This window comes from Rattus rattus, chromosome 14, assembly GCF_011064425.1.
Source record: "Rattus rattus isolate New Zealand chromosome 14, Rrattus_CSIRO_v1, whole genome shotgun sequence".
Lineage (NCBI taxonomy): Eukaryota > Metazoa > Chordata > Mammalia > Rodentia > Muridae > Rattus > Rattus rattus.
In genome coordinates this window covers 36292766-36316699 of record NC_046167.1, presented here as the reverse complement: position 1 = coordinate 36316699, position 23934 = coordinate 36292766, and the positions used below count along the sequence as shown (strand labels likewise).

The window sequence follows — 23934 nt, the reverse complement described above, 5'->3', positions numbered from 1 at the left end:
CTTGGGTGTGTTTAACCTTCTCTTCAGAACTAAGTATTTCTCCCAGTATCTTATGTAAAACTAGATTAATGGTTCTTTTGCTGTGAAAAATTTCCTTTTCCATTCAAGTATGACCTATATCTTTGTGGATATAGTAGTTTGGGTCGATATCCTTGATATTTTGTAAGTCATAAAACATTATTCCCAATCCCTTCTTGGTTTTGTTTTCTCTGTTGCAAAATCTGCTATAATTCTGATGGGCTTGCTCTGTGAGTTGATCTTTTTCTCTTTACAGTTTCAACATCCTTTCTTTGCTATATACGTTTAATATTTTGAATATTGTTTGCTGTGGGTAGTTGCTTTTCTGCTTCCCTCTGTTGCTCACTATGCCAGTAGGATCTTGATAGGCATTTCCTTTTATATATTAGGGAAGTAATTTGTATGGTTTTGTTGAAAATATTTCCTGTGCTTTTGACCTGGGTCTCTTCTTTCTATAGGGTCCTAAAGGTGTGTGTGTTCTATTCTTATTTTCTTTTTCATTTGATTTGACATTTTCTTTGACTGTTTGATAAATTATTCTACCTTGCCTTCAAGACCTGATACTATCTCTTCAACTCGGTGTCATCTATTGCTATGGCTTTTTTCTGATTTTTTTTGTCTGAATTCTTGAACTTTTTATTTGAATTCTTGAATTTTTAATTTTAAGTTTTATTTCATTTTGGCTCCCTCCAGATATTCTATCTCTTGATAAAATTCTGTTTTTATATCTTCAATTTTTTCATAATTTCATTTAATTTTTGTGGTTTTCTGATCTTCATTATGGCATTTATTAAAATCCTCTTTGAGTTCTTTGATAGTGTTTATTATTGCTATTTTGACACTTTTCTCAGGGACATTAGGGTGGGAGAAATACTTTTTGATAGAGACTTATTGTTTTGGTTATTCATGTTTGTTTATTTGCATTGGAACCTAGATACCTAGTTTCTTATTATGGAAACCTCACCTGTGTACTTTTTTTTAAATTTTATTTTATTGAATATTTTATTTATTTACATTTGAAATTATACCTTTCCCAGTTTCCCCTTTGGAAAATCCCATCACATCCTCCACCCCTGCCTTTGAGGATACTCTCCAGAAAAATCCACCCACCCTCCCACCCTCCTTGCCTCCCACCTGGTATTCTACACTGGGCATCAGTCTTCCAGGACCAAAACCCTCTCCTCCCCTGATGCCCAACAAAGCCATCCTCTGCTATACATGCGGCTCGAGTCAACTGGCACTCTGTGTGTACTGTTTGGTTGATGGTTTAGTCCCTGGGAACTCTGGAGTGTCCTTGTTATATGTTGGAGCATCATTTGGGTATATGTCCAGGAGTGGTATAGCTGGCTCCTCAGGTAGAACTATGTCTAGTTTTCTGAAGAACCACCAGACTGATTTCCAGAGTGGTTGTACCAGCTTGCCATCCCACCAACAATGGAGGAGTGTTCCTCTTTCTCCACATCCTCCCCAGCATCTGTTGTCTCCTGAGTTTTTGATCTTAGCCATTCTGACTGGTGTGAGTTGGAATCTCAGGGTTGTTTTGATTTGCATTTCCTTGATGATTAAGGATGTTGAATATTTCTTTAAGTGCTTCATGGCCATTGTATATTCCTCAGTTGAGAATCATTATTTAGCTCTGTACCCTATTTTTTTAATAGAATTATTTGGTTCTTTGGATTTTAACTTCTTGACTTCTTTGTATATATTAGATATTAGCCCTCTATGGGATGTAGGATTGGTAAAGAACTTTTCCCAATCTAATGGTTGTCATTGTGCCCTAATGACAGTGTCCTTTGCCTTACAGAAGCTTTGCAATTTTATGAGGTGCCATTTGTCAATTCTTGGTCTTAGAGCATAAGCCATTGATGTTCTGTTCAGAAAAGTTTCCCGTTTTGCCCATGTGTTCAAGGCTCTTTTCCCCTTTCTCTTCTATTTGTTTCAGTGTATCTGGATTTATGTGGAAGTCCTTGATCTACTTGGACTTGAGCTTTGTACAAGGAGATAAGAATGGTTCAATTTGCATTCTACATGCTGATTGCCATTTGATCCAGCACCATTTTTTGAAAATTCTGTCTGTTTTCTACTGGATGATTTTTAACTCCTTTGTCAAATATCAAGTGACCATAGCTGTGTGGGTTCATTTCTGGGTCTTCAATTCTATTCCCCTGATCTACCTGCCTGTCTCTGTACCATCACATAGAGTTTTTGTCACCATTGCTCTGTAATACAGCCTGAGGTCAGGGATGGTGATTCACCTAGAAGTTCTTTAATTGTTGAGAATTGTTTTTGCTACCCTGGTTTTTTTGTTATTCCAAATGAATTTGCAAATTGCTCTTTGTAAGTCTATGAAGAATTGAGTTGGAATTTTGATGGAGATTGAATTGAATCTGTAGCTTGCTTTCAGCAAGATGGCCATTTTTTACTATATTAATTCTGTCAATCCATGAACCTGCGAGGTCTTTCCATCTTCTGAGATATTCTTTGATTTCTTTCTTCAGAGACTTGACATTTTTTCATACAGATCTTTCACTTCCTTGCTTAGAGGTACACCACTGTGTTTCATATTATTTGTGAATATTGTGAAGGGTGTTGTTTCTCTAATTTCTTTCTCAGCCTAGTTATCTTTTGAGGAAGGCTACTTATTTGTTTGAGTTAACTTTATAGCCTGCCTCTTTGCTGAAGTTGTTTATCAGGTGTAGGAGTTCTCTGGTGGAATTTTTGGGGTCACTTAAGTATACTATCATACCATCTGCAATTAGTGATATTTTGACTTCTTCCTTTCCAGTTTGTATCCCTTTGACCTCCTTTTGTTGTCTAATTGCTCAGGCTAGAATGTCTCCTACTATATTGAATAAGTAGGGAGAGAGTGGGCAGCCTTGTCCAGTCCCTGATTTTAGTGGGATTGCTTCAAGTTTCTCTCCATTTAGATTCATGTTGTCTAGTGGTTTGTTATATATTATTATTACTACTTTTAGGTATGGCCTTGAATTCCTGATTTTTTCAAGACTTTTACCATGAAGGGATGTTGAATTTTGTCCAGTGCTTTCTTGGCATCTAATGAGATGATCATGTGTTTTGTTTTGTTTTTTTTTTTTCATTGAGTTTGTTTATATAGTGTATTACACTGTTGGATTTCTGTATATTGAACCATCCCTGCATCCCTGGGATGAAGTTTACTTGATCATGCTGGGTGGTGGTTTCGATGTGCTCTTGGATTCAGTGTTTGAGAATTTTATTGACTATTTTGGCATCAGTATTCATAAGGAAAATAGGTCTGAAGTTCTCTTTCATTGTTGAGTCCTTGTTTTGTTTAGGTATAAGGATAACTGTGGCTTCATCGAACAAATTGGGTAGTGTTCCGTTTGCTTCTATTTTGTGTTATAGTGTGAAGAGTATTGGTATTGTGTCTTGTTTGAAGGTGTGATACAAGTCTGCACTAAAACCATATTGTCCTGGGCTTTACTTTTGGTTGGAGAACTTTTAATGACCGCTCCTATGACTTTAGCAGTGATGGGACTGTTTATATGGTTTATATGATCCTAACTTCACTTTGCTACCTAGGATCTGTCTAGAAAATTGTTCATTTACTCAGATTTTCCAGTTTTGTTGAGTATAGGCTTTTGTAGTAGGATCTGATAATTTTTTGAATTTTCTCAGTATCTGGTGTTATGTCTCCCTTTTCATTTTTGATTTTGTTAATTTGGATATGTCGTCTGTACCCTCTGGTTAGTCTGGCTAAGGGTTTATCTATCTTGTTGATTTTCTCAAAGAACAAGCTTCTGGTTTTGTTGATTGTATAGTTCTTTTTGTTTCTACTTGGTTGATTTCAGCTCTGAGTTTGATTATTTCCTGCTGTCTACTCCTCTTGGGTGTGTTACCTTCTTTTTTTTTTTTTAATTAACTTGAATATTTCTTATATACATTTGAAGTGTTATTCCTTTCCTGGTTTCGGGCAAACATCCCCTTCCTCCCCCACTTCCTTATGGTGTTCCCCTCCCCACCCTCCCCATTGCCACCCTCCCCCAACAGTCTAGTTCACTGGGGTTCAGTCTTAGCAGGACCCAGGGCTTCCCCTTCCACTGGTGCTCTTACTAGGATATTCATTTGCTACCTATGAGGTCAGAGTTCAGGGTCCAGTCCATGTATAGTCTTTAGGTAGTGGCTTAGTCCTGGAAGCTCTGGTTGCTTGGCATTGTTGTACATATGGGGTCTCAAGCCCCTTCAAGCTCTTCAGTTCTTTCTCTGATTCCTTGAGCAGGGGTCCTATTCTCAGTTCAGTGGTTTGCTGCTGGCATTCGCCTCTGTATTTGCTGTATTCTGGCTGTTTCTCTCAGGAGAGATCTACATCCGGCTCCTGTCAGTCTGCACTTCTTTGCTTCATCCATCTTGTCTAATTGGGTGGCTGTATATGTATGGGCCACATGTGGGGCAGGCTCTGAATGGGTGTTCCTTCAGTCTCTGTTTTAATCTTTGCCTCTCTCTTCCCTGCCAAGGGTATTCTTGTTCCCCTTTTAAAGAAGGAGTGAAGCATTCACATTTTGATCATCCATCTTGAGTTTCATTTGTTCTAGGCATCTAGGGTAATTCAAGCATTTAGGCTAATAGCCACTTATCAATGAGTGCATACCATGTATGTCTTTCTGTGATTGGGTTAGGTCACTCAGGATGATATTTTCCAGTTCCAACCATTTGCCTACGAATTTCATAAAGTCATTCTTTTTGATAGCTGAGTAATATTCCATTGTGTAGATGTACCACATTTTCTGTATCCATTCCTCTGTTGAAGGGCATCTGGGTTCTTTTCAGCTTCTGGCTATTATAAATAAGGCTGCGATGAACATAGTGGAGCATGTGTCTTTTTTATATGTTGGGGCATCTTTTGGGTATATGCCCAAGAGAGGTATAGCTGGATCCTCAGGTCGTTCAATGTCCAATTTTCTGAGGAACCTCCAGACTGATTTCCAGAATGGTTGTATCAGTCTGCAACCCCACCAACAATGGAGGAGTGTTCCTCTTTCTGCGCATCCTCGCCAGTATTTGCTGTCACCAGAGTTTGACTGGTGTGAGGTGGAATCTCAGGGTTGTTTTGATTTGCATTTCCTTATGACTAAGATGTTGAACATTTCTTTAGGTGTTTCTCAGCCATTGGCATTCCTCAGCTGTGAATTCTTTGTTAGCTCTGAACCCCATTTTTTCATAGGGTTATTTGTCTCCCTGCGGTCTAACTTTTTGAGTTCTTTGTATATTGGATATAAGCCCTCTATCTGTTGTAGGATTGGTAAAGATCTTTTCCCAATCTGTTGGTTGCCGTTTTGTTCTAACCACAGTGTCCTTTGCCTTACAGAAGCTTTGCAGTTTTATGAGATCCCATTTGGCGATTCTTGATCTTAGAGCATAAGCCATTGGTGTTTTGTTCAGGAAATTTTTTTCCAGTGCCCATGTGTTCCAGATGCTTCCCTAGTTTTTTCTTCTATTAGTTTGAGTGTGTCTGGTTTGATGTGGAGGTCCTTGATCCACTTGGACTTAAGCTTTGTACAGGGTGATAAGCATGGATCGATCTGCATTCTTCTACATGTTGACCTCCAGTTGAACCAGCACCATTTGCTGAAAATGCTATCTTTTTCCATTGGATGGTTTTGGCTCCTTTGTCAAAAATCAAGTGCCCATAGGTGTGTGGGTTCATTTCTGGGTCTTCAATTCTGTTCCATTGGTCTATCTGTCTGTCTCTGTACCAATACCATGCAGTTTTATCACTATTGCTCTGTAATACTGCTTGAGTTCAGGGATAGTGATTCCCCTGAAGTCCTTTTTTATTGTTGAGGATAGTTTTAGCTATCCTGGGTTTTTTTATTCAGATGAATTTGCAAATTGTTCTGTCTAACTCTTTGAAGAATTGGATTGGTATTTTGATGGGGATTGCATTGAATCTGTAGATCGTTTTTTGATAAAATGGCCATTTTACTATATTAATCCTGCCAATCCATGAGCATGGGAGATCTTTTCATCTTCTGAGGTCTTCTTCAATTTCTTTCTTCAGAGTCTTGAAGTTCTTAATGTACAAATCTTTTACTTGTTTGGTTAAAGTCACACCGAAGGTACTTTATATTATTTGGGTCTATTATGAAGGGTGTCGTTTCCCTAATTTCTTTTCTAAACTTGTTTCTCTTTTGTGTAGAGGAAGGCTACTGATTTATTTGAGTTAATTTTATACCCAGCCACTTTGCTGAAGTTGTTTATCAGCTTTAGTAGTTCTCTGGTGGAACTTTTGGGATCTTAAAATATACTATCATATCATCTGCAAATAGTGATATTTTGACTTCTTCTTTTTCGATCTGTATCCCCTTGACCTCCTTTTGTTGTCTGATTGCTCTGGCTAGAATTTCAAGAACTATATTGAATAAGTAGGGAGAGTGGGCAGCCTTGTCTAGTCCCTGATTTTTAGTGGGATTGCTTCAAGTTTCTCTCCATTTAGTTTAATGTTAGCCACTGGTTTGCTGTATATGGCTTTTACTATGTTTAGGTATGGGCCTTGAATTCCCTATTCTTTCCAGGACTTTTTATCATGAAGGGGTGTTGAATTTTGTCAAATGCTTTCTCAGCATCTAATGAAATGATCATGTGGTTTTGTTCTTTCAGTTTGTTTATATAATGGATCCGTTGATGGTTTTCCGTATATTAAACCATCCCTGCATGCCTGGGATGAAGCCTACTTGATCATGGTGGATGATTGTTTTGATGTGCTCTTGGATTCGGTTTGCCAAATTTTGTTGAGTATTTTTTTCGTCGATGTTCATAAGGGGAAATTGGTCTGAAGTTCTCTTTCTTTGTTGGGTCTTTGTTGTGTGGTTTAGGTATAAAATGGTGTGGCTTCATAGAAGGAATTGGTAGTGCTCCATCTGTTTCAATTTTGTGGAATAGTTTGGATAATATTGGTATGAGGAGGTCTTCTATGAAGGTCTGATAGAATTCTGCACTAAACCCGTCTGGACCTGGGCTCTTTTTGGTTGGGAGACCTTTAATGACTTCTTCTATTTCCTTAGGAGTTATGGGGTTGTTTAACTGGTTTATCTGTTCCTGATTTAACTTCGGTACCTGGTATCTGTCTAGGAAATTGTCCATTTCCTGCAGATTTTCAAGTTTTGTTGAATATAGGCTTTTATAGTAATATCTGATGATTTTTTTTGAATTTCCTCTGAATCTGTAGTTATGTCTCCTTTTCATTTCTGATTTTGTTAATTTGGACACACTCTCTGTGTCCTCTCGTTATCTAGCTAAGGGTTTATCTATCTTGTTGATTTTCTCAAAGAACCAACTTTTGGTTCTGTTGATTCTTTCTATGGTCCTTTTGTTTCTATTTGGTTGATTTCAGCTCTGAGTTTGATTATTTCCTGCCTTCTACTCCTCCTGGGTGTATTTGCTTCTTTTTTTGTTCTAGAGCTTTTTAGGTGTGCTGTCAAGCTGCTGACATATGCTCTTTCCTGTTTCTTTCTGCAGGCACTCAAGCGCTATGAGTTTTTCCTCTTAGCTTTTAGCTTTCATTTGTGTCCCATAAGTTTTGGGTATGTTTGTACCTTCATTTTCATTAAATTCTAAAAAGTTTTAATTTCTTTCTTTATTTCTTCCTTGACAGGTTATCATTGAGTAGAGCATTGTTCAATTTCCACGTATATGTGGGCATTCTTCCCTTATTTTTATTGAAGACCAGTTTTAGGCCGTGGTGGTCCGATAGCACGCATGGGATTATTTCTATCTTTCTGTACCTGTTGAGGCCCGTTTTTTGACCAATTATATGGTCAATTTTGGAGAAAGTACCATGAGGAGCTGAGAAGAAGGTATATCCTTTTGCTTTAGGATTGAATGTTCTATAAATATCTGTTAAGCCCAATTGGCTCATGACTTCTCTTAGTCTGTCTACGTCTCTGTTTAATTTCTGCTTCCATGATCTGTCCATTGATGAGAGTGGGGTGTTGAAATCTCCTACTATTATTGTGTGAGGTGCAATGTGTGTTTTGAGCTTTAGTAAGGTTTCTTTTACATATGTAGGTGCCCTTGTATTTGGGGCATAGATATTTAGGATTGAGAGTTCATCTTGGTGGATTTTTCCTTTGATGAATATGAAGTGTCCTTCCTTATCTTTTTGATGACTTTTAGTTGAAAATTGATTTTATTTGATATTAGAATGGCTACTCAGCTTGCTTTTCCGACCATTTGCTTGAAAGTTGTTTTCCAGCCTTTCACTCTGAGGGTAGTGTCTGTCTTTGTCTCTGTGTTTCCTGTAGGCAGCAGAATGCAGGGTCCTCGTTCATATCCAGTTTGTTAATCTATGTCTTTTTTATTGGGAGTTGAGACCATTGATGTTGAGAGATATTAAGGAATAGTGATTATTGCTTCCTGTTATATTCATATTTGGATGTGAGGTTATTTTTGTGTGCTTTTCTTCTCTTTGTTTTGTTGCCAAGATGATTAGTTTCTTGCTTCTTCTAGGGTATACTTGCCTCCTTATGTTGGGCTTTACCATTTATTATCCTTTGTAGTGCTGGATTTGTAGAAAGATATTGTGTAAATTTGGTTTTGTCATGGAATATCTTGGTTTCTCCATCTATATTAATTGAGAGTTTTGCAGGATACAGTAACCTGGGCTGGCATTTGTGTTCTCTTAGGGTCTGTATGACATCAGTCCAGGATCTTCTGGCCTTCATAGTTTCTGGCGAAAAGTCTGGTGTGATTCTGATAGGTCTGCCTTTATATGTTACTTGACCTTTTTCCCTTACTGCTTTTAATATTCTTTCTTTATTTTGTGCGTTTGGTGTTTTGACTATTATGTGATGGGAGGTGTTTCTTTTCTGGTCCAATCTATTTGGAGTTCTGTAGGCTTCTTGTATGCCTATGGGTATCTCTTTTTTTAGGTTAGGGACGTTTTCTTCTATGATTTTGTTGAAGATATTTACTGGTCCTTTGAGCTGGGAGTCTTCACTCTCTTCTATACCTATTATCCTTAGGTTTGATCTTCTCATTGAGTCCTGGATTTCCTGTATGTTTTGGACCAGTAGCTTTTTCTGCTTTACATTATCTTTGACAGTTGAGTCAATGATTTCTATGGAATCTTCTGCTCCTGAGATTCTCTCTTCCATCTCTTGTATTCTGTTGGTGAAGCTTGTATCTACAGCTCCTTGTCTCTTCTTTTGGTTTTCTATATCAGGGTTGTTTCCATGTGTTCTTTCTTGATTGCTTCTATTTCCATTTTAATTCCTTCAACTGTTTGATTGTGTTTTCCTGGAATTCTTTCAGGAATTTTTGTGTCTCCTCTCTATGGGCTTCTACTTGTTTATTTATGTTTTCCTGGAATTCTTTCAGGGATTTTTGTGATTCCTCTCTGTAGGCTTCTACTTGTTCTCTAAGGGAGTTCTTCACGTCTTTCTTGAAGTCCTCCAGCATCATGATCAAATATGATTTTGAAACTAGATCTTGCTTTTCTTGTGTGTTTGGATATTCCATGTTTGTTTTGATGGGAGAATTGGGCTCCGATGGTGCCATGTAGTCTTGGTTTCTGTTGCTTGGGTTCCTGGGCTTGCCTCTCGCCATCAGATTATCTCTAGTGTTACTTTGTTCTGCTATTTCTGACAGTGGCTAGACTGTCCTATAAGCCTGTGTGTCAGGAGTGCTGTAGACCTGTTTTCTTGTTTTCTTTCAGCCTGTTATGGGGACAGAGTGTTCTGCTTTCGGGTATGTAGTTTTTCCTCTCTACAGGTCTTCAGCTGTTCCTGTGGGCCTGTGTCTTGAGTTCACCAGGCAGGTCACTTGCAGCAGAAAAGTTGGTCTTACCTGTGGTTCCGAGGCTCAAGTTTGCTCGCGGGGTGCTGCCCACGGGCTGTCCGTGGTGGCAGCAACCAGGAAGATCTGTGCCGCCGTTTCCGGGAGCTTCAGTGCACCAGGGTTCCAGATGGCGTTTGGTGTTTTCCTCTGGAATCAGTAATGTGTGCAGAGTGCAGTCTCTTCTGGTTTCCTAGGCGTGTCTGCCTCTCTGAAGGTTTAGCTCTCCCTCCCACGGGATTTGGGTGCAGAGAACTGTTTATCCGGTCTGTTCCTTCAGGTTCCGTCGGTGTCTCAGGCCGTGTTACCTTCTTTTTGTTCTAGAGCTTTCAGGTGTGCTGTCAAGATGCTAGCATATGTTCTTTCTAGTTTCTTTTTGGAGGCACTCAGAGCAATGAGATTTCCTCTTAGCATTACTTTCATTGTGTTTCATAAATTGGGTATGTTGTGCCTTCATTTTCATTAAATTCTAAAAAGTCATACTTTCTTTCTTCATTTCTTCCTTCACTAAGCTATCATTGAGTAGAGCATTGTTCACCTTCCATGTGTATGTGGAGTTCCTGTTGTTTTTGTTGTTATGGAAGGCCAGCCTTTGTCCATGGTTATCTAGGATGCAAAGAATTCTTTCTATCTTCTTGTATTTGTTGAGGCCATTTTGTGACCAATTATATGGCCAATTTTGGATATGGTAGCATGAGGTGCTGAGAAGAAGGTATATTCATTTCTTTTAGGGTAAAATGTTCTATAGATATCCGTTAAATTCATTTGGTTCATTCTTCTGTTAGTTTCACTGTGTCTTTGTTTAGTTTCTGTTTCCATGATCTGTCCATTGATGAGAATGGGGTGTTGAAATATACCCCTATTATTGTGTGAGGTGCAATGTGTGTTTTGAGCTTTAGTAAAGTTTCTTTTACGAATGTAGATGCCCTTGCATTTATAGCATAGATGTTCAGAATTAAAAGTCCATCTCAATAGATTGTTTTTGATGTGTGTAAAGTGTCCTTCCTTGTCTTTTTTTTTTTTAATAACTTTTGGTTGAAAGTCAATTTTATTTGATATTAGAATGACTACTCCAACTTTTTTCTTGGGACCCTTTGCTTTCCAAAATTGTTTTCCAGACTTTTACTCTGAGGAAGTGTATGTCTTTGTCACTGAGGGGTTTCCTGTATGCAGCAAAATACCTGGTCCTGTTTGCATATTCAATCATTTAGTCTATGTATTTTTATTGGGGAACTGAGTCCATTGGTATTCAGAGATATTAAGAAACAGTGACTGTTTCTTTCTGTTATTTATGTTGTTAAAGGTGGAATTACTTTTATGTGGGTATCTTCTTTTGGACTTGTTGTAAGAATATTACTTTCTTGCTTTTTCTAGGATATAGTTTCCTTCCTTGTGTTGGAGTTTTCTGTCTATTATCCTTTGTAGGGCTGGATTTGTGTGAAGATATTGTGTAAATTTGGTTTTGTCATGGAATATCTTGGTTTCTCCATCTATGGTAATTGAGAGTGTTCCTGTGTATGGTAGCCTGGCTTTGCATTTCTGTTCTCTTAGGGTTTGTATGACATCTGCCCAGGTTCTGACGACTTTTGTAGTTTCTGGTGAGAAGTCTGGTGTAATTCTGATAGGTCTGCCTTTATGTGTTACTTTTCCTTTTACTGCTTTTAATATTCTTTCTTTGTTTTGTTCATTTGGTAATCTGTGTTGGTTATGTGACAGAAGGAGTTTCTTTTCTGTTCCAATCTAGTTGGAGTTCTGTAGGCTTATTGTATGTTCATTGGCATTTCTTTTATTAAGTTTGGAAAATTTTCTTTTATAATTTTTTGAAGACCTTTACTGGCCCTTTAAGTTGGGAATCTTTGCTTTCTTCTATACCTGTTATCTTTAGGTTTGGTTTTCACATCCTCTCCTGGATTTCCTGGATGTTTTGGGTTAGGAGTTTTTTGTATTTTCATTTTCTTTGACTTTTTTGTAATGTTTCCTATGGTATCTTTTGCCCCTGAGATTCTCTCTTCTATCTCTTGTATTCTGTTGGTGATGTTTGCATCTATCACTCCTCATCTCTTTTTTATGTTTTCTATCTCTGAGTTGTCTTTCTTTGTGATTTCTTCATTGTTTCTATTTCCATTTTTAGATCCTGGACAGTTTTGTTCAATTCCTTCACCTGTTTGGTTGTATTTTCCTATAATTCTTTTAGGAAAGAAAGAATGTTTCTTCTTTAAGGGCTTTAAGGGTGTCCTGTATTTCTTTAAGGGAGCTATTTATGTCCTTCCTAAAGTCCCCTACCGTCATCATGAGATGTGATTTTAAATCCAAATTTTGCTTTTCTGGTATTATGGGATATCCAGGACTTGCTGTAGTTGGAGAACTGGGTTCTGTTGATGCCATGAAGCCTTGGTTTTGTTGCTTATGTTCTTGAGCTTGCCACTTGCCATCTGCTTGTCTCTAGTGTTACCTGCTTTTGCTGTCTCTGACTGTAGCCTTATTCCTCCTATGATCCTGGTTGTGTCAGAACTTCTCAGAGTCCAGCTAGCTCTATGATTGTATGATTCTGTGATCCTGAGATTTTTGTCTCCTGGGAGTGGAGCTTCCCCTGTGATCCTGTGATCCTGTGATCCTGTGATCCTGGGCATTTCAGAGCACCTCTGATCCTGGGCATATAGAGCATCTGTGTGTCAGCCTTCCTCTGGGTGTTGTAGTACTTGGTGTGGAACCAGTGTCCAAGGTCTACTCAGGATAGTGGTTCAGACTGGAAGGAACTGGTTCCCCTGGCAAAGTCGGGATTCCTGCATCCCTGGGTCCTGGGTGACCATGTTGGGGCTGATGTTGTGCTCTCACCTTTGATCCTGGGTATTTTAGAGCATCTGGGAGTCGGAGTTGGGCTCCCTCTTGGTGTTGTAGGAGTCAGTGAGGGGCAACACCCAAGGTCTGTTCATGGTTCTGGTTCAGACTGGCAGGGAACCTGTGCCACTGGCTGGGCGGGGGTTCCTGTTTCCCTGCATCTTGGGGGTCCCAGTTACTCCCGGTGCTGGGTCAGAAGTTGTGGCCTCCTCACCTCTGATCCTGGGAGTGTTAGAGCACCTGGGAGTCAGGCTTCCTCTGGTTGTTGTGGGACTGGGTTCAGGTCACCTATGTAGTGTTGAACAAGTGCTTTAAACTCTATTTCCACAGTCTATTATGTGGGGCTTGTTTAGGGTTCAGTCTTAAGGCAATTAAGTTTAAATGTTAAAATGGAATATCAGAAATAGTCCTGGTTCTGCTCGAGGTAAATGAATATTTTAGGTTCAGCAGCAAACCTTCTGCAGAGTTAGAGAATTTTTACATTTAATCATCTAGACCGTGGTGGAAGTGCTTTGGACTTTCCTCAGGTAATGGGTGTTGTTGCTGGTTTGGGTCTAGCCCCCTTCTCTGAAGAGGGGGCAATTCTTAGGTGGAGAGAATGTGTAGTTGGTAGCACATTCTTTCTAGAGAAGGGAGCAGATGTGCCCTGTAGGGATGAGTGTTGGTCAGAGTGGTTAGAGTTGAGTTGGGAGTGGTTAATATAGGCTTCCTGGGTAGGGATGTTGTCAAGGGTCAATGGAATTGTTGACTGCTTAAGTTGGGCCTCCATTCCTGAAAAGGGCATGTCCAATGTAGCATAGGAACAACCTTTTGAAGTTTGTTTAAACTCTTATTACAAGTTACGGTAAAATTTTAATGATTAAATTGTATTTTCTTAACATTAAAATATTTTGTATCCACTTTTGGGAATCATAAGTCTTAGGTTGTCACTAAGGTTTCTCATGTGGTATTACTATTTATAAGTTTCTGCAGAAATACATGTAAGCATTAAGTGGCTTGCTTAATCTCTTTTAAAATCAAATTTTAAAATTAATTTTTCAAGTTAATATTTAAAGCATGGGTTTCATTATGATATTTTCACACATATGTGTCACTAAGTGTCTTTTTAAAAAGCATATGCCATTAGGGTATTTGCCAGCTATTAGCATGATTATAAGAAAATTAAACCAGGTTTTTTCCCTCCTCTTCCTCCTCCTCCTTCTGCTGTTTCTTTTCTAAAATAGCAGTTCATCCAACAGGAGAAAAAACTGTTTTAACTCTTTCCTGGAAAGATTAACATATTTAAGTTCAAAACCAGAAATTCATTATTTTTTATTTAAGTAAAATACATTAAAGAGGAACTTCAAATGTATTTGCAACATTTTTTGTTGTTGTTTTTGTTTTTGTTTTGTGTGACTTGGTTTAGTTTGGCTTGTTTGCCTCTTGAGAAATACAGCAGTAAATTTACACAGCTGACATTCTCAATACTAATTTGTTGCATTAATCCTAACCCTAACCCTAACCCTAACCCTAACCCTAACCCTAACCCTAACCCTAACCCTAACCCTATTGTGCTCATGTGTAGATATGCATACTCTAAATATAATTCTTTTATTTAGGTGTAGAATGTCTGACAAATATAAGATCAATCAATATTCAATTTCTGTTTTTCCCATTCGATCCTCAAATCAGGATGGAGATCCTGTTCGCCCAGGAGTGGCCATGACTGATCTTGCCACTGGCCTTTTTGCCTATGGAGCGATTATGGCTGGCCTCATACAACGTTACAGAACTGGAAAAGGATTGTTTATCGATTGTAATCTACTGTCATCCCAGGTATCAATACATGTAACATTTTAGTTGATATAACAATGTCTTTGGGTTATACCTTTTTTGATAGAATCCAGTGGTCACATGTGTAAAACCCATTAAAGTTTAAAAAAGTGAACACCCCCTATGTACTGCTTTGTTTTGAAAGTATTTTCTTTCATATTATAATATGAAAATAATGATGATTTTTATTACATTTTAAACACTGTTGTTTAATTAGAATCCCAGGGTCTCATTGTACTAGAATGTTTTCTATACTCCTGTTGATAACACAGTAGGGTTCCTCTGTTTCACTGATATATGAGCTCTGTAACTTCAATTGGTGCCATTTCTTTACATTTTATGTGCCATGGACTCTCTTGTAAGTCTGGTGAATATATAGACCTTATCTGGGGATTGTATTTTTAACTTTATAAGATGAGGCAATTGAATTACAAAAAGTAAGTTATATGGAAATATATTTATCTCAATTTAAAAATCATTTTTGTATTATAATATATGGTCTTTACTAACTTATGAAAATTTATGGAAATCGAAGTATGCTAGGTAAGTGGTCTGCTCCTATGCTGTATTCCCAGCCCTCTTTTTACTCTTCGTTTTAAGACTGTCTTATTAAGTTGACTGACCTTGAACTCAAATTATAGCCCAGGGAGACTTTGAACTTGACATCTCTCTGCTTTAGCCTCTGGTGACATAATAGTGATTGCAACACCATTAACAATCTGATGTAATGTTGAAAAGAAATCATATTTCAAGAAGTATGCAGGAGATAATATGATATGAAAGGATGTATAACATTATCAGTGATCAAGTCATAGATATTGCTTATACTCTGGTGGTTTCATTGCCTGTGTTCATAATTATTTAGGTCAGATGTTGATGAAAATGAAGATTTTTTTTTTAATCTTCACTTATGTTAACTCCTGAAACTCTGTCCAGAGACTCTAGACTAACCTCCCCATTTAGACAGCTACAGTTACCGTGTAGTAGGCACAAGACTGGTGGAAGGGAAGGGTTAATTCACTTCTATCAGGATATTTTGCCTCCTTTACTGGATCGGACCCAGATGCTGTACCATATGTGGAAGCTGATTCTGAATAGATAATTTTTCAGGGATAGGAAAAAGAAAATATCTAATTTGTGCAAGGAGACATTTTACTGTGGGAAAATTACTTTCTAGACATAGAGATCTCAGTTGGGAATTTCAGATTTAAGTGGCATACATGGGAAAATAGTAAACTTGGAACACTATATTGGAGATTTTTTCCTCTTAGGCAAGATTAAGGAGGTGTATAGAAATAAAAAAGTCAGTATGGTCGATGTTGAAATACTGTGTATGAGATTTTAACAGCAACTTTGAATCACTGTTAGAATTTTATTGGTTTTTATAAAAGGATGAAAGAACTCTCTTCAGATGAGTTATCTTGCTTCTCTACAGAAATCCACAGATGATAGTTATGGGAAGGAACTAAGAGTCTTTTCTTTTTCTGTGTTAATAGCTGTAACGAACTTGAGGGAAGTTAAGTAACCAAATACAACTTACATATCCAATAAATGTGCAAGACCTGAAAGTTTCATACGTGTGTGAGATATGTAATCCTATAGGTTTCTGGGCTTTGTAGGTCCTACTCTTTTTGTCTTGAAATGCTTAACATTTCTGAACGGATTTTTTTCATTTTTCACCAAGCCTCTTAAATTATGTACAGAGTTTTGTCTATACAAACTCTTTACTTTATACTTACTTTATACTTCAATTATTATGAATATATTAATTTTCAAAACAGTCATTTATTATAACATAGTAGAAGTTAAAAAAGTCTTCTAGCACTGTATTGGTGATTCCCCATGTAGAATATGTTCTCACACGCAAGACTGCTTACAAATGGGTAAACTCATGGACACATACACACAGATGTCTGTCTGTCTCTCTGTCTTTCTGTCTTTCTTTTTCTCCTTCTTTCTCTCTCTCTTTCTTTCTTTCTTTCTTTCTTTCTTTCTTTCTTTCTTTCTTCCTTCTCTTTCCTTCCTTCCTTCCTTCCTTCTTCCTTCTCTCTCTCTTTCTTTCTCCTTCCTTCTCTCTCTCTTTCTTTCTTTCTCCTTCCTTCTCTCTCTCTTTCTTTCTTTCTCCTTCCCTCTCTCTCTCTCTCTGTCTCTCTCTCTCTCTCTTCCTTCATTTCTTCTTGTTTATTCTTCTGTCCTATCATAATTACATCCTCCCCACCTTCTACTCCTGTCAGCCATCCCCTACCACTTCCCCTTCTCCACCAGATCTATTTCCTTTCAGAAAAGAATAGGTTTCTTAGTGTTATCAACCAAAGACTACATAACAAGATGCAATAAGATTAGGCACAAACCCTCAGATCAAGGCTGGATGAGGCAATCCCTTGGGAGGAAAAGGGTCCAAAGAACAAGTAAAAGATTAATAGACGCCCCTACTCCCACTATTAGGAATCCTGTAAACATCCTAAGCTGAGCAACAGTGGCATGTATTTGTGTGTGTGTGTGTGTGTGTGTGTGTGTGTGTGTGTGTCCGTGCATGAGCGTGCACATCTCTCTCTCTGTCTCTCTCTCTGTCTCTCTGTCTCTCTCTGTCTCTGTTTCTCTCTCTCTTTGCCTCTCTGTCTGTCTGTCTGTCTGTCTGTCTCTCTCTCTCTCTCTCTCTCTCTCTGTGAGTGTGTGTGTGTCCATATTGATTATTGAGACTGTGTGCTTCCACAGTCTAACAAAAATGTCTGTTTTGTGCTTTTCACAGCATCTTCAGTGCTCAGTCCAGTATTTATCAAATATTAAGCTATCAGTGGTATTGTTCTTTCAATGAGGAACATCCTCATAAAAAGAATGAGGATATAATTTCATATATTTGAAAATGTAGTTCCCAGTTGCTAGCATTGTTTGGGAAGGGTATGAAGCCTCTGGGAAGTGGAAACTTGCCAGAGGAAGTGTCTCTTTTGGGGGCAGGCCTGGTGTATTTATAGTTTGGCTCTATTTCCTGTTCTTTCTCTGTTTCCTTACTGTTAACACAATGTGACCTGCTCTACTACTTCTGCTGTGCCTCTCCTCCTGGTGACATGTCTCCTTTGCTGGAGTGATATCCTGAAACTGTTAGTTCAGAATAAACACATCTCCTAAACAGTTTCATTTCAGATATTTGGTTATAGCAGTGAGAAAAGCAACCAACTCAGAAAATTGATACTGGCAAGTAGGGTTGAAGCTTTTATAAACCTAATCATGTAGTTTTATAGAACTGGTTTATATGAGGAAGAAAATGAACATTGGGGTAGAAAATCCTGAGAATGCTGTGAGAGGAGCTTAATGGGCCCTTCCGGTGGGAATTCACAAGACCAGAATGATGAGTGATGTGCAAACAGTGGAGGCCTGGGCTAGTGAGAGCTAGAACTGGGCTTGCTGTAAATACATCTGAATGAAGAAACTTGGCAGTATTTTGTCTATGGGGTGCGAACTTGTGTGAGGCTCAGTTAAAGAGTAATAGACTAGTTTCATTGGTAGCAGAAATTTCAAGGTAGCATGGCATTTGGTTCATTACATGGTTACTTCTCAGTGTTCTTATTCAGATTGACAGTGATAGCAAAAAGATGAAATATATGAAGTTTAGCAAGGAAAGTTGAGTGAGCAAGTTTAAAATTGTGGACCTGGAACAGAACATTCAGAGGAAAATGCATTCATAATTGTTAAAGAGTAACCTCAGTGTCTTCCATAAGAAAGGTGCCTGAAGATAACATCCTAACCATCAAAGGCCCTAACTTGTAAAGAGAAAAAAATTTTATTTGGCTATTTTTATTTATTTGCATTTCAAATGCTAATCCCATATCCCATCCTCCCTCCCCTTCTTCTATGAGGGTGTTGCCCCCCTTCCAACCACCCACCCCTTCCCACCTCCCTGACCTGACATTCCCCTATACTCGGGGGTCCAGCCTTGGCTGGACCAAGGGCTTCTCCTTCCATTGGTGCCTGACAAGGCCATTCTCTGCTACATATGTGACTTGAGCTTTCAGGCACTCCATGTGCACTCTTTGGTTGGTGGTTTAGTCCCTGAAAGCTCTGGGGGGTCTGGTTGGTTGATATTGTTGTTCTTCCTATGGGTTGCAAACACCTTCAGCTCCTCAGTCCTTCCTCTAACTCCTCCATTGGGGACCCCATGCTCAGTCCAATTGTTGGATGTAAGCATCCACCTCTATATTTGACAGACTCTGTCAGAGCATCTCAGGAGACAGCTATATCAGGTTCTTATCAGCAAGCACTTCTTGGCATCCTTGATAGTGTCTGGGTTTGGTATCTGTATATGGGATGGACCTCCCAGTCAGGGCATTCTCTGGATGGCCTTTCCTTCAGTCTGCTCCACACTTTGTTCCCATATTTCTTCCCTTTAGTATTTTGTTCGCCCTTCTAAGAAGGACTGAAGTATCCATGCTCTTTGGTCTTCCTTCTTCTTGAGCTTCATATGGTCTGTGAATTGTATATTGGGTATTCTGAGCTTTGACAGGAGAAAGCAGTTTGACTGAGAATTGCATAAAATGGGTTGTTTGCTAGAAGCAATTTCCCAGGAGAGTGACACTACAAACTCACCCATAGGGCATGCCCAGGAAATGAATGACAGCTGTGTTTCTAAACAGCCCACTAAATCAGGCTGGCAGAAGAACTTGCAGCATGGTCTCAGTGGTACTAATGGTTGCCAGTGTGAGGCCAAAACAGGATAAATATATACCTTACAGGTTAAGAGCTCTGTTTTTACTTAAGAATAAATTCCTATTTGTCCTTTGTTTGTCCGACCCACTGTACTAGATATGTTTAATCACATGTGGGCAGGAGATAAGTGGGCAGGAAATACTAAGAGTGTATGCTTGCTTGTGATTGGACCTGATTAGAAATGTGGTGAATTGTCGATTTTACATTCTTAAGCTCCTGCAAAGCAAGACTCAGCCATTTTATCTGGGATTCCAGAGATGGACCTGGCCAGAGTCCATTTACTTATCCAGTATTTAATTAAACACTTGTTTTAAATTATTAAATTGTGGTAGTAGTCTTACTCTCTTTTGTTTTTTAGAAAGATTTATTTATGCATACTGGTGCTTTGTCTGCATGCACATCTGCACACTAGAAGAGGGCACTGGATCCTATGGAGCTACAGTTGCAGACAGTTGTGAGCCACTATGTTGGTGCTGGGAATTGAACTTAGGACCTCTGGAAGTCAGTCAGTGCTCTTAACCACTGAGCCATCTCTCCAGCTCCCGTAGTCTTATACTTGACTGGTGGGATTAACTCTATCATGAAAGATTCATGACTGAGGGATCATAAAGTCTTACTCCAAAGTTACAGGGAGCTGTGGAGGTCAGGCAATGTGTGGCAATGTCAGAGCCTTTGTAAGAGACCCTGAAAGGCCATTTCATGGAGCTGAGATTTTATCAATCTCAGTTGTAATGGAGGGCGCAGAATTCTGGAGATGCCAAGGCTATCAGATATCTGCCAAAGAAAGAGCCAGCCTGTGCAAGAGAGAGGTTATAATTGCTTTGCTTAACAGATCTGGAGGTACCAGGCCAGCCAAACCCTCTGGAGAACAGAAGAATCCACTGGGACTCCAAGATGTCTGATTTGGTGCTTCAGGATTTTTTTTACCATGATGGGTTTTGTTCTTCCTTTGGTCCATTTTTTTCCTGATGTTTCTATTGCTCCCTTTTGCAGTGGGAATGTCTACTCTATGCCATTGTATATTCAAGTATGTATCTTGTTTACCTATGCAATTTAACCCACAGTTTAGAGATTGTGTTTCAAAAGACAATTTGGACTTTTGAACAGTGTTGGGACTGTTAATGTCCATGGTAACTTTTGAAGTCGATTGAATACATTTTGCATTATTGAGTTAGCCATTAGCATAGTATGGGGTCAAAGATGAAATGTGGTTTGAATACAAAATGTCCCTTTTAGATTTACACATTTGAGTGTTTGGTCCCCAAGCTGGTGACACTGTTTGGGGTGGTTGTGGAGCCTTGAGGAGGTAGAATCTTATCAGAGGAAGTAGGTCCTATGGGTAGACCTTGAGGTTTTATAGTCAATCCCACTTTTTAAATCTGTTTCATGATCGCTATTGAAATGTGACCTACCAGTCTTCTGTTCCTCATGCCTTCCCTGTAAGGAGACGCCTCTTTGATGAGGCATGGTATTATAAGGGTGAGGTTTAGATACAGTTAAGAATTATATGGGCTAGCAGACTGGTGGGAGTAGATTCTCTTCTAAGATCCACGCATTCAACTAAGCCCCAGGAAATTTGACCAGGTTTCTAAGAACAGATTTGATTTTCTTTCTGTTGAGTGAGTCTTAAATGAATTTGAACAGCTGTTTATTGTCACCAAAATATGAGTGCCACCTATTGTATTGTCTTAATCACTTTTCTATTGCTGTGATAGAACACCATGAACAAGGCAACTCATAGAAGGAGGAGTTTATTTTAGGTTAACAGAGTCAGAGGTTAGAGGACATGATATAGGAAGGGAGGCAGCAAGTGATGGGTGACTGGTGTAGTATCTAAAACCTCCCATCTCCAACCAAAGCAGGAAACAGAGAGGGCTAACTCACAATGGCATGAGTCTTTTGAAACCTCAAAGTACGTGTTCCTCCAGCAATGCTGCAGCCTCCAATCCTCCCCAAAGAGCCACTGATGACTTATGATGGATTCTTCCTTTATTCAAACTACCACATACACGTTTATGGTAATTTTTTTGTGCTGGTCATTTTTTGATTCACAGGTTTAATAGTTGGAAAACACTATTTTTTCACTCCCGTGGCAGCTTGCTAGTACTTTCTGGTGCTATGGGAGTTTGACTGCAGGAAGGATCTCTCTCTCTCTCTCTCTCTCTCTCTCTCTCTCTCTCTCTCTCTCTCTCTCTCTCATTCTCTCTGTGTATGCTTATATACACATACACTTAAAATCATTACATATAAAATTTTAAGTAAATATAAAATAATGTGATTGCTTGAGGCTTTATCAAACAATCTTAGTGTTATTTGTCCTTCGTCTCTTCTTTTCCTTCTGTATTGACCCCCCTCTTCCAGTTGGAGCCCCATTCCAGTTCTTCTGTTTTGATTTTTATATTACCTGTATCCTGCTGTTCCCTTCTACTCCTCCCCCATGGTCCATTTATACCTTCCTGGTTTCTACAGTTCTTCCATGTTATGTACTCGCACATGAAGACTTGGAGCTAGAAATCATAGCTGAGAGAAAATATGTGGCATTTATCGTCCTACTTTTTAATGCAACATTTTAAAATACCTTTTATAATTTCATATGTGAATACAATATTTACATCCTTTCTATTCCTCCTCCCTCCTTTCAGTTAACTCCTTCTAGACTCCAAATACATGATCCCTTCTTGTATAATTAAGGTTGTGTAATCTACACACACACATCCTACTAAATTCATGGGGTTGCAAACCCCTTCAGCTTCTTTAATCCGTTCGATAACTCCTCAAATGGGGACCATGTTCTCTGTTCAATGACTTGTTGCTAGCATTCACCTCTGTATTTGACACGCTCTAGCTCAGCCTCCCAGAAGACCGCTATATTAGGCTCCTGTCAGCATGCACTTATTAGCTTCACCAATATTATCTAGTTTTGGTGGCTGTATGTATACGGGCTGGATCCCCAGGTGGGGCAGGCTCTGAATGGCCACTCCTTCAGTCTCTGCTTCAAACTTTGTCTCCGTATCCCTTCCTATGAATATTTTTGTTCCCCCTTTTAAGAAAGACTGAAGCATCTGCACTTTGACCATCCTTCTTGAGCTTCATGTGGTCTGTGGTTTGTATCTTGGGTAATTCAAGCTTTTGAGCTAATATCCACTTAGCAGTGAATGCATACTATGTGTGTTTTTCTGTGATTGGGTTACCTTACTCAGGTTGATATTTTCTAGTTCCATCCATTTGCCTATGAATTTCATGAAGTCATTGTTTTTGATACCTGAGTAGTACTCCATTGTATAGATGTACCTCATTTTCTGTATCCATTCCTCTGTTGAAGGGCATCTGGGTTCTTTCCAGCTCTGGCTGTTATAAATAAGGCTGCTATGAACATAGTGGAAGATGTTGGGGCATCTTTTGGTTATATGCCCAGGAGAGGTATAGCTGAGTCCTCTGGTAGTGCAATGTCCAATTTTCTGAGGAACCTCCAGACTGATTTCCAGAGTAGTTGTGCCAGTTTGCAATCCCACCAACAATGGAGGAGCATCCTCTTTCTCCACATCCTCACCAGCATCTGCTGACACCTGAGTTTTGATCTTAGCCATTCTGAATGGTGTGAGGTGGAATATCATGGTTGTTTTCATTTGTATTTCCCTGATGACTAAGGATGTTGAACATTTCTTTAGGTACTTTTCAGCCTTTCAATATTTCTCAGCTGAGAATTTTTTGTTTATCTCTGTACCCCATTTTTTTTTATTAACTTGAGTATTTCTTATATACATTTCGAGTGTTATTCCCTTTCCCGGTTTCCGGGCAAACATCCCCCTCCCCCCTCCCCTTCCTTATGGGTGTTCCCCTCCCCACCCTCCCCCCATTGCCGCCCTCCCCCCAACAGTCTAGTTCACTGTGTACCCCATTTTTTAATAGGGTTATTTGATTCTCTGGGGTCTAACTTCTTGAGTTCTTTGTATATTATATATTAGCCCTCTATGGGATGTAGGATTGGTAAAGAACTTTCCCCAATCTGTTGGTTGCCATTTTGTCCTTTTGACAGTGTCCTTTGTCTTACAGAAACTTTGCAATTTTGTGAGGTCTCATTTGTCTATTCTTGATCTCATAACATATGTCATTGGTGTCTGTTCAGGAAATTTCCCAATGTGTCTCTGTGTTCAAGGCTCTTCCCCACAGTTTCTTGTATTAGTCTGGTTTTATGTGGAGGTCTTTGATCCACTTGGGCTTGAGCATTGTACAAGGAGATAATAATGGGTCAATTCTTCTACATGCTGACCTCCAGTTGAACCAGCACCATTTGTTGAAATGCTCACTTTTCCCCATTGGATGGTCTTAGCTTCTTTGTCAAAGATCAAGTGACCATAGATGTGTGGGTTCATCTATGGGTCTTCAATTCTATTCCACTGATCTACCTGCCTGTCTCTATACCAATACCATACAGTTTTTATCACTATTGCTCAGCAATACTAATTGAGGTCAGCGATGATGATTCCCCCAGAAGTTCTTTTACTGTTGAGGATAATTTTTGCTATCCTGGGATTTTTGTTATTCTGAATAAATTTACACAGTGCTCTTTTTGGGGGTAATTGCATTGAATCTATAGATTTCTTTTGGCAAAATGGCCACTTTTACTATATTAATCCTGCCAATCCATGAGCAGGGGAAGTCTTTCCATCTTCTGAGAACTTCTTCAATTTCTTTCTTCAGAGACTTGAAGTTCTTGTCATCCAGATCTTTCCCTTGTTTTGTTAGAATCACACT

At 39.0% G+C, this 23934-nt stretch overlaps 1 protein-coding gene across 1 annotated transcript in view; it reads left to right on the top strand.

The window, feature by feature from the left end:
* Sugct (succinyl-CoA:glutarate-CoA transferase) overlaps window positions 1-23934 on the top strand; it is a 792221-nt gene that overhangs the window by 105634 nt on the left and 662653 nt on the right. Inside the window, exon 8 of the mRNA XM_032884226.1 lies at window positions 14338-14481. Within this exon, the coding sequence (XP_032740117.1) occupies window positions 14338-14481 (144 nt within the window). The remainder of the gene's footprint in view (window positions 1-14337; window positions 14482-23934) is intronic.